The sequence below is a fragment of the Malus sylvestris genome, chromosome 2 (assembly GCF_916048215.2).
Source record: "Malus sylvestris chromosome 2, drMalSylv7.2, whole genome shotgun sequence".
NCBI lineage: Eukaryota > Viridiplantae > Streptophyta > Magnoliopsida > Rosales > Rosaceae > Malus > Malus sylvestris.
Genome location: NC_062261.1, coordinates 34,397,840 through 34,409,860, shown reverse-complemented (window position 1 = coordinate 34,409,860; position 12,021 = coordinate 34,397,840). Strand labels below are relative to the sequence as shown.

General features: G+C 37.3%; 1 protein-coding gene across 1 annotated transcript; it reads left to right on the top strand.

Annotated features, from left to right (window-relative positions):
* Positions 1 to 8,845: 8,845 nt before the first annotated feature.
* LOC126603359 (cation/H(+) antiporter 15-like) lies at positions 8,846 to 11,196 on the top strand. Its single transcript, XM_050270180.1, has 2 exons — positions 8,846 to 9,799; positions 9,964 to 11,196. Exons 1-2 carry the CDS (start codon positions 8,846 to 8,848, stop codon positions 11,194 to 11,196), a joined length of 2,187 nt encoding a protein of 728 aa, XP_050126137.1.
* The last annotated feature ends 825 nt before the right edge of the window (positions 11,197 to 12,021 follow it).

Below are 12,021 nucleotides of genomic sequence, written 5' to 3'. Positions count from 1 at the left end.
AATCTGTTAATGTTTGATTAGAAGTATTTGTAGAAAATGTTAAAAAGGGATATTTTCATTGATTAAACTTAATTGACAATACACAAGAATATATATAGCCACAGAGGCTCATTACATCAGTACCCTTATCTTCTACACCTAATTACACAAATACCACAATTAACAATTTCCTGTTGTAACTAACTTGTGACTAGTTTAGTGTTGTGCGGAAGCGTCAACCAAGTGTGAGTGAAAAAATAAACCACAATAACTGACAAAAGATAAATGAAAAAAATATCAACAAGAATACCAAGATTTGTACTGGTTTGGCAATGCCTACATCCAGTTTGGAGACCACGAAGTATTCCACTATAATCAATGAGAACATACAATAGTGTTTATCACTCAATTTCCCAAAGACCCGAATAACCCAAGCTCACTCATTTACAATAGGAAGGGAAAAACCAAAAATACAAAGCAAAACAATTTGAGAAAATTCTTTTCTTTGCCGAATGACTTCTTGCTCCTTTTCCTCTCATATATTACGAGCTGCTCCTGCTTCTCCTTTTAAAGCCAAAGAAAGTGGCCCCTCAAAGAAACCAATGGTCAAAAGGCCTCCCATAAAGTCAAAAGAATTAGGCATAAGTGCATCCATTTTTGTTTGTCTCCCACATGCAGCATGCCAACCAACACCCACTACCACAAAAGTAGCCGAAAGTATTGTTTCACTTTTGACTATTGTTTGAGCCAATAATCAACAATCTCCACCTTGGCTGAAACCCTCTAAGTAGAACTCCTAATAGTCGTCTCCCAATTCCCCATGGGGCAATCAACAAATTTTACAAATGCCAATCAAGTCTAAGCATTGCTTAAACTTGAGCAATGAAACTGGCTTCGTTAACATATCCGCAGGATTGTCAGCGGTCCCAATCTTCTGAAGAAGAATATCTCTCTTGTTAATAATCTCACGAACAAAATGGAACCTCACGTCAATGTGTTTCGTACGTGCATGATGAACTTGATTCTTTGCTAATGAATAGCACTCTGAGTGTCACAATGAACATCCACATGGTCTTGTTGAACCCCTAAGTCATCAAGCAACCCTTGAAGCCAGATGGCTTCCTTACCCTTGAAGCCAGATGGCTTCCTTTATAGCTTCTGTTACAGCCATGTATTCTGCCTCAGGAGTCGACAAAACAATTGTAGATTGCAGAATCAACTTCCAACTTACTGGACCTCCAGCAATAGTGAATACAAAACCAATAGTGGACCTACGCTTGTCCAAATCACTTGCGTAATCAGAATCCACAAATCCAACAACACATTGACCAGTAACTTTATCCTGCTGGAACAATAAACCAACCTCCACAGTACCCAGAATATACCGTAGAATCCATTTCACAGCTTGCCAATGCCCTTTTCCTGGATTATGCATATATCTACTGATAATACTAACAACTTGTGAAATATCAGGCTTAGTACACACCATAGCATACATCAAACTACCAACAACATTTGCAGAAGGAATTTGAGCCATGTACTGACTCTCTTCAACAGTTTTAGGAGACATAGAAGCGCTAAGTTTGAAATGAGGGGTAAGAGGTGTACTAACCGGTTTTGAATTTTCATTCATCCTGAAACGTTGTAGTACCTTCTTCAAATACTGCTTCTGACACAGACTAATCTTGCCATTTGCTCTATCTCTTTCAATTTCTATACCTAGTATCTTCCGAGCTTCTCCCAAGTCCTTAATCTCAAATTCATTACTCAGTTGAGTCTTCAACCTTTCAATCTCTTTGCGCTTACGTGCTGTAAGCATATCATCAACATATAAAAACAGATAAATGAAGGTTCAATCTTGTAGTTTGCGAAAGTATACACAATGGTCATAGTGACTTCTTGTGTACTTTTGCCCGATCATAAATCAATCAAATCGCTTGTACCATTGTCTTGGAAACTGCTTCAAGCCATACAATGATTTTTCCAATTTGCAAACCTAATTTTCCTTTCCAGTAACCTTAAAACCTTATGGCTGAAACATATAAATCTCTTCCTCCAATTCACCATGTAAGAATGCTGTCTTGACATCAAGTTGGGCCAACTCAAGGTCAAACTGTACAACCAAAGCCAACAGAATACGAATAGAAGAATGTTTTACTACAGGAGAAAATACCTCATTATAGTCAATGCCTTCCTTCTGAGTGTAGCCTTTAGCTACCAATCTGGCTTTGAATCTTACATTGTCTTTTCCCAAAGATTCCAATTTTTTTTGGCATACACCCATTTACAACCAATTGCTTTCTTCCTCTTTGGTAATTGAACCAGCTTCCAAGTCTCATTTTTATGAAGAGATTTCATCTCCTCATCCATAGATTTCTTCCACAACTCGCACTCTGAACTCATGACAGCTTCTTTGTAGGCGGATGAAATATCATCTTCAATAACGGGAAGTGCATATGCTACAATATCAGTAAATCGAGTAGGCTTTCGAATTTCCCTTCTCGATCTTCTGGTTGCAATATAGTATTCAGTAACTCCACCTGCTTTGAGCTACTCATGGTCTCGGTTGCTTCAGTTTCACCTTCATGCTTGTTCTGATTAACCATAGCAGCCTCATCAAAAGTCATATCTCTGTTTACAACAAATTTCTTCTCATCTGGACACCAGAGTCAGTATCTCTTAAAGCCCATAAATAGAGCTTTCTTTGCTCTTGGATCCAACTTGCTTTCCCTGACATAATAGTAAGCAGGACAACCAAATATGTGTAAAAACTTGTAATCAGTACAAGGTTTACCAGACCATACCTCCATGGGCGTTTTGCCCTCGTTCGCAGCAGCTGGCAATCGATTAATGAGACAGCTTGCATAAGTAATTGCTTTAGCCCAAAATGCCTTGCCTAAACCAGCATTAGACAACATACACCGGACTTTCTCAAGCAAAGTACGGTTCATGCGTTCCGCCATTCCATTCTGTTGCGATGTCTCCTTAACCGTGAAGTGTCTCACAATACCCTCATCTTGACAAACTTTTAAGAAAAGATCAGACTTATATTCATCCCTATTGTCTGATCTGAGAGTCTTAATCTTTCGACCGCTTTGCGTTTCAATCATCTTTTTCCACTTCAGGAATATCTTCAAGACTTCATCTTACGCTTCATGGTGTACACCCATATTCTTCTAGAGAAGTCATCAACAAAGGAGACAAAATAATGGCTACCTCCCCAAGATGCATTCTTGGAAGGTCCCCAAACATCAGTGTGAACATAATCAAGAATGCCTTAAGTGTGGTGAATATCAGTGCCAAATTTTACTCTAGTTTGCTTACCCAACACACAATGCTCACAGAATTCCAATTTGCATGCCTTTGCACCTTTCAATAAGCCTTGCTTCACCAATCCTTACAACGCTTTTTCACTAGCATGCCCAAGACGCATATGTCATAACCTTGTGGTGTTTATGTTATCTGCGTTAGCAGCTTCAATGATAGCTGCTCCACTAATAATTGTACTCCCTGTAAGAAATACAAGTTATTTCGTCTTGTACCTTTCATCACCACCAGTGCCCCATACACAGCTTTAAGAACTCCACCTTCTATAATGATCTTGAGACCCTTGGATTCCAATGCACCTAGTGAGATAAGATTTTTCCTCATATCCGGTACATACTGAACATCACTTAATTCTCTGACTGTTCCATCATGCATCTTCAAACAGATTTTGCCTATCCCTTGTGTTTTGCAGGCATTATTATTACCTATCAAAACCACTCCACCATCCAGCTCCTCGAAACTAGAAAACCATTATCGAATGGGACACATATGATAAGTGCAACCTAAATCCAAAATCCACTCCTTGGAGTGACCATCAGCATATGAACTAGCCAAAGCAAACTCGAAATCATCATCTCCAGATTTTGCAATATTTTCTTCAGAACCTGCTTTCTCCTTCTCTTTGTTCTTCAAATTGGGGCAGCCTTTCTTCCAATGACCCTTTTGGCAACAAAAAGCACATTTATCTTTAGCAGGAAACTTCCCTCGTGACTTTGAATGAGATTTTCCCCACTTTCCAGATTTTCTTTCCTCTGTTCGACCTTTTGCAACAAGTGCCTCGGTTTGTGAATTGTGAGTCTTCAATTCCTTCATACGACACTCATGATTCACCAATGTCGCAGACACCCCATCAAGTTTCACCTCGGATTTTCCATACAACAGAGTAGTTGTCAAATGATCATAATCATCAGGCAATGAATTTAACAAACATATTGCCTTATCCTCGTCAGGAATTTTCACATCAAGGTTTGCTAAATCAACAAGTATTTTATTATAATCATTTAGGTGTTCGTGCATAGAAATACCTGGACGATACTGAAATCGAAAGAGTCGCTTCTTCAAGAAGAGACGATTTTCTGCGCTCTTGGTCATATACTTCTCCTCTAATTTCGTCCATAACTCCTTAGCAGAAGTTTCCTTCATATACGGGTATTTCAACTCCTTATCAAGGAACGATCGAATAGCAGCACAAACATGAAGATTAATTCGCGTCCATTGCTTGTCATCAATATCTTCTGGTTTATCTTCCAGAACCATATCCAACTCTTGTTGATACAACACATCCATAACTTCACATTGCCACATACCAAAATTATTAGAGCCATTGAATTTATCAACCTCTAACCTTGTAGTAGTAGTTGGATGTCTATTGGATGTAGGTGCCGATGAAGACGATCCTGACTCCTTATTCTTCACAGATTCATCTTTATCTCCAACCATCTACTAAGCACTCTTCACAAATATAGCACTGTTCACAGGTACAATACCGTTCATAGATACTGTAGCAGTTCACTGTTCACGAAACCTGGCTCTTGATACCACTTGTTGTGCGGAAACGTCAACCAAGTGTGAGTGAAAAAATAAACCACAATAACCGACAAAAGATAAATGAAAAAATATCAACAAGAATACCAAGATTTATACTAGTTCGGCAATGCCTACATCCAGTTTGGAGGCCACAGAGTATTCCACTATAATCAATGAGAACATACAATAGTGTTTATCACTCAATTTCCTAAAGACCCAAATAACCCAAGCTCATTCACTTACAATAGGAAGGGAAAAACCAAAAATACAAAGCAAAAAAATTTGAGAAAATTCTTTTCTCTGCCGAATGACTTCTTGCTCTTTTTCCTCTCATATATTACGGGCTGCTCCTGCTGCTCTTGCTTCTCCTTTTAAAGCCAAAGAAAGTGGCTCCTCAAAAAAACCAATGGTCAAAAGGCCTCCCATCAAGTCAAAAGAATTAGGCATAAATGCATCCATTTTTGTTTGTCCCACATCCAGCATGCCAACCAACACCCACTATCACAAAAGTAGCCGAAAGTATTGTTTCACTTTTGACTACTGTTTGAGTCAATAATCAACATTTAGCTCTCTCAATAGTATTTTGTATTTTGATTAGAGAGGATTTGAAGTGAAGAACAACAAAGAAAATTGAAAACATATAGGATTTCAATGCAGTAGCAAAACGTTGCTGCTAGTTGCTCTATTCATTCATTCATTCATTTATTCGAGTTACAACCGTAAAACCTTATCTGCAATTTAAAACAACCAGCAATTGATATCCAACTGTACTAACGCGTCATTGCCATTTGGTGTCTACCTGTCTGATTTTCTCTGCCTGCCTATCTGATTGTCTAGAGGAGCCTGTCTGTTTTTCTAATGCCTTCTTGCTTGTCCACCTAGTGGAGTCTACAACTGCATCTAATTGTTGGCAAACTCATATTGTTTAGCACCATGAGTTTGACGGGGGTATTGAAAAATATTAGTATATTAGGTTTGTTTTAAGGAATTGTTATTGACACTTCAAAAATCTTATTTTGCAACTCTAAACTTTCTATAATTAGAAAGAAAAATATACTTATGAGAAGTGTAGAATGAGATTTTTGGAATGCTAATAATAGTTCCCTTCTTTTATTATTTGGGTAATTTTGGTATTTTATGAATTAGAGTTCTTATTAGGTTTTGATTTCTATAAATAAGGTGCTTTGTAATTGAATTAGAACAAGTCATCGCAATGTAGTCCTTCAGTTTGTAGCTGTCATGATAATATTTTCCTTCAATTAATAAGGATATATTCGTTTATAATTAGTTTGTTCATAAGTTTGTTTGTTCGTCCGTTATGCATGCTCAGATTTAATTTTCAAACTAGTCGAAAGCTAAGACGGTATCTCCTCGATCCAAGCAACGAAGTTTCAGCTTTAGCTCCTTAATATCAGCCACTAGAACACTATCCCTCATTAACAATCCTCCTTTGTAGTGATCAGCCACAGTACCTCTTTCGCATCATTTCAACGCACATCTCTAAAACCCACCTCCAGAGCAAAATAGAAAAACTCAATGCAAAATCAATCATTTTATTGAAAATCGATTTATTTATTACCTGTTTTCTTTCTTTGATAGAAAACAAAAACGAAAACTGTTCGTGGTTTGATAAGGAAAAAAAAAAACTGTTCATTGTTAGCTTATTTAATTGGTTATATATATAAAGCCGTTGTACATACTGAATAATTAATATCAAACGAACACCTCAAATATTATTCATACAACTAAATGTAAAGCTGTATCGAAGAGAGGAGCGAGGACGATCAAAACAAGAAAACCCAGGAAATAGCAGTCCAAAAAACCCTAATGGCTCATTAGCAGAAAGGAAATGACAACGTACGTAACAGGAAAAACATTTCCAACGTCCCAAAACAGCCGAACGAATCTACGCCATACGTACATTACAACACAGCCGCGTTATCAAGATTTTGTTTTCCTTTGGAGCCTTCCCTTCCCTCCATTCGGACCATTCCTATAGTTTTGTGGGCCTATATATATATACACCCCTTTTCTCGTACAGCATGCATAAGTATATTGCTGTCTCTCTCTGAGATTGGGGACTTAATTAATCTCTCCTCGGAGACCTTAACTTTCTGGTTTCTTAGTCCCTTTCAATAAGGATTCCGGATGGGGATATAAATTACCGTGAAAAAAAGAGGAAGAGGAAGGGGAGATTGAAAGCCTGCCTAATTTGGGAAAGACGCAAAGAGTAGAAAAGTACATATACTTTTTTTTTTCTTTGGTCTGCGAAAAGTATATACACACACACATAATGACGCACGTCCTACATAGTGTTAGTGGTTGGGAACGCTTTGATTTATACTTTGACACAAAAGATAGAATAATGGTGTGCTATAACAGAACTATAAACCCAAGTGGTGGGATATGGCGAGTACTACCCAGCGATTCCTTCCTATCACCTCTTGGTGTTCTTATTATAAAACTCAGCATTGCCGTCTTCAACACTCGTATTCTTACTTTCGCCTTCAAACCCTTGCACCAACCAAGCATTATTTCTCAGATTATTGTGAGTTACTACATTTTATTATTATTATTATTATTATTATTATTATTATTATTATACCAAATGTTCAACTTGAAACTAGTATGGGATGGTTGATTATGTTTATACTAGCTTCTTGCCACATGTGTGAGCATATGATAATTTGCTCCTTCACATTTTTTTTGTTTTTTTATTTATTTAAAATATATATTTAAAAAATATATTTATATGTTTTAATTTTAAAAACTTCAGAAAGAAAAATAAAAAACAGCCAACTACGTAGGTAGTTTTGAAATTCTTAAATTCAAAATAATGTTATTTTACTATTTTACTCCTATAAATTAATTAAAAAGAAAACTTCATTTTAATCCTTGGCAAAGATGACTTTTTGATTAAAACCATGAGTAAGATCAAAATCTAATTTTAGTCCCTGATACATTAATAACCTCATTTATTAATTATATTTTGATTTTTTAATTATTTATCTTTTTCTTTCTAATTTTTAATGTATTAATTTTATTTCATTATAATTTTTATTTTCATTTCATTCATCGTAATATATTTTGTTGTCAACATTTAGATAAACTAATTTTTATTATACAATATATTTTGATGTACTTTATCTTCTTCATTTAGGTATATTAAATTCATTATAATACATTTCGGTGCATACATTTAGGTACACATATTTCGGTACATACATTTCGATACAAACATTTAGGTACATTAATTCAATATAATACATTTTCGGTACTAACATTTCAGTGTATACATTTCGGTGCATATATTTAGGTACATACATTTCGGTACTAACATTTAAATATATTAGTTCAATATAATATATTTTGGTACTAACATTTAGGTACATTAATTGAGTCTTTCAAGTTTGAAGAATGTTAAATAAAATTAATAAATTAAAAAACTCTTTTTTGGTCAAAAAATAAATTAAAATTTGTGTATTAATAAATTTAAATATTTAATGGGAGACATTAAATAAAATGCACATTAATTATTTTGAATTAAGGGCACATTAGGGACTAAAATCAATATTTAATCTAACACCAGTATTTTTTTAAATTTTAATCTTCTTGAGGGATTAAAGTTCAAAAACCCCTAAATTAAATTGTTTATTTTGAAAGTGCTAATTAGGAATGTGCATATTTTGGTATGAATGATACACGAAATTTTGCTCTTCCTTTATATATAAACATGATTAGACGTAACATGCGAACACAGAGATAATATAAATGAGCTGAGCCAGTGCTCAACACAAAACGGAAAATAGTTTTTGCACGAAAAACCTATCCAACATATGGCGTTTTTGCCAATTAAATAGTAATTTTCATCTATATTTGATTTTGTTCTTTGTATGTTAGCAGATGCATAACTAATATGAATTTTCAGGCTGGAATGACAACGAGTACGAGGGCTTTGGGTCAACTGACGAAACCTATATTCCCATTTAGTACCTTGAAGATTACTGAGACCATGGGAAACTTGGCCCTCGTTTACTATATGTTTCTAGTGGGTTTAGAGCTTGATTTTAAACCAGTAGTTCGTGCTGGGAAGAAGGCTCTCAGCATTGCGCTCACTGGCTTTTTCTTTTCCGTCCTACTTGGTTGGGTCTTGTGTCGTTATTTACTCCTCCAAGATTTTGTCGCACAAACACATGATGGAGATCAGGAACGTCCCACTATAAACGGCCCATTGTTCTGGGGCGTTGCTCTCGCCACTACCAACTTCCCAGACCTTGCCAGAATCCTCGCGGACCTCAAACTTCTTTACTCTGATGTTGGAGGACTTGCGTTATCCGCCTCTGTTATCACCGACTTGTGCTCCTGGATTCTTCTTTTGCTCGTAATGGCCATAATCAACAGCGTCCAGATGTATGCAGTGGGCTTGACCTCGGTTTTTCTAGGACTCTGCGTTTTTGTAGTACGTCCTGCTCTGTCATGGATTGTTCACCGAGTACGCGAAAGAGAAAAAGAGGACAGGAACAACAGTCAGCTTATACGCTTTGTTTTAGCTGGGGTGTTGCTCTCTGGGGTCATTACCGATGCCTGTGGATCCCATTCCATTGTAGGGCCTTTTGTGTTAGGAGCCATTATGCCTAAGGGCGAGTTTACGGACATGCTTAAACAGAAGGTGGGAAATTTTGTGCCTTCGATTCTGATGCCTCTTTACTTCTGTATCAATGGAGGAAGAGTCAACTTTGAGGATATTCTCGGTGACAGAAAAAATCCAATAGAGCAAAAAACTGGGGCTACTGTCGGTCGTGTAGTGTGGGTTACCATCATTGCTTTCGCAACTAAAACTGTGAGCACTTTCGTTGCCGGCATAATCAACAAAATGTCACCCCGGGATAGTTTGGCTCTTGGAGTGCTCATGAACACCAAGGGGTTATTGACACTCATTATACTCAATAGTGGCCGGGACATAAAGGTAATTTACTGATTCACCTTTCACCTTTCAATTTGTTTTCCTAAGTAACTGTTTTCACTTATATGAGATGTTTTGTAGTATAGCAAGACGCATGGTTTAAGTAAAGTTTTGAATAATTTATGAACGAATGACCATTTGATTGTGGTATACATGTACATATCTAGGCATTGAACAAACAAACGTTCGGAGTATTGATGGTGGTGATTTGGGTAATGACATTTGCGGTTGGCCCGTTTATAGCCTACTTTTACAAGTCCAGTGCCAAGACTTTCGTGCAGTACAAACAGAGGAGTTTAGCAAGCGTAGGACCTAACAACCAGTTTCGAGTCCTTGTATGCGTTCACACCTCACGCAATGTGCCGGGCATTATCAACCTCCTCGAGGCTTCTAATCCAACAACACAATCCCCTCTTCATGTTCTTGCTGTCCACCTTGTGGAACTAACTGGACACGCTTCGGCCATGTTGGTAGTGCACGATGCTTGCAAGACCAAAGATGTAAACTTTCCCGACAAATCTTCGTCTCCGACAAATGCCATCGAGTTATATGCCAAACAAAGGCAAAGTGTCACAGTGCAATCACTCACGGCAGTGTCTGCTTATCCGACGATGCATGAGGACATATGTAACCTGGCTGAGGACAATCGTGTCTCCATAATAATTATCCCGTATCATAAGAAAGCTACAATATTGGATGGAGAAGGAGGGGCAAGAGATGAAGACAAATCGCATTTAAAGAACCTCAACAACAACTTGATGGAAAATGCGCGGTGCTCCGTGGGTGTTCTTTTGGATCGGGGCATTGGTACATCCAACTACTTTGACTGCTGCCGCCACTTTACCATGCTCTTCTTTGGAGGGGCAGATGACCGCGAGGCATTAGCGTATGCGGGGAGGATGGCTGGACATCCAAGGGTTACCCTAACTGTTATAACGTTTAACATCATGAGTAAAGAGGCAGCAAAAACGTGCGTCGATGATGATGATGACGGTGATGAGTATAATGACGAGGACGAGGACGACAATGAGAACGACAACGACGACGACGATGTTACTCTTGAGGGAATGAAAAGTACTGGAGAAGAGAAAAAAATGGATGACTTGTACTTGGATGAGTTTAGGTTGAGGTCAATGAATGATGCCTCCATAAAATTTGTAGAGAATTGGGTGACCAGTTGGGAACAAATTCTCTCATTAATACAATCCACGGAGGGTGAATATGATATGTTTATAGTGGGTAGAAGACATGGAGAAATGCAAGAGGTCGCCACAACGTTACTGGATGACGATGACTCTAACGACATTGGAGTTCTTGGAGAGGCATTGGTATCTTCAATCTTCACAGCTAGTACATCCATTCTAATTGTGCAAAAAAGTGAATTTGCTCATGATTCATGATTTGAGGGAGCGAATGGGATTATATCTTGGGAGCTGTTGGAGTACAAAAACCAACCATACTATAGCATGACTCCCTAGCTAGCTATCTTTTCTTTCTCTTTCCTTTGACTTTTTTTTTTCTTTCCTTCCTCAAATACCCAAAAATTACAGATCTGTTTGTTGTTTGGGTTGTCATACCAACTGAGATTACATAATAAATTTGATTAAAAAATTAACAAAAAACTGTGAATAATGGATACAAAAATAAACAGACCCTACCACATATATAAGTATGACTGAATGTAGCTTCTCCATTTCTTGTTTCACAAAGTCGAAACCAGATTTAGAGAGGAGAAAGTGATCTGACCAAAATTATAAAGAGAGAGGGGTAAATGCAATTGAGTGAGCAAAAATTGTTTGATGAGCAGCAATATAAGCAAAACTAACTCTAATGGGTTATGGGTATACAATTGGAGCCATGAAGGGACCAAATTGGTCCCATGCCTATTGAATTTTTTCTCGAGGTCAAAAAATTAGTATTACGTATGCCTTTTGTGGAGCCAAAAATAATCACAAGGCTACATGTGGATTTTTGGGTAAAGATGACAAATTTACCCTCGGAGCATACCGGGTCTCCTACACGCGAGCAGTGGAGAATCATCTATCAACCAAATCAGGAGTACCCAAAATAGGTAACAAGTTCAAATTTGTCTCATCCATCCTCATTCCATAACCTTCAAAACCTTCCATACAAATTAGATTAATTCTAATTAATCCATTAATCACCAAATTAATCACCATTTTCACACAAAATCCTCTAAGGGCCGGCCACCTTATTCCCTATAT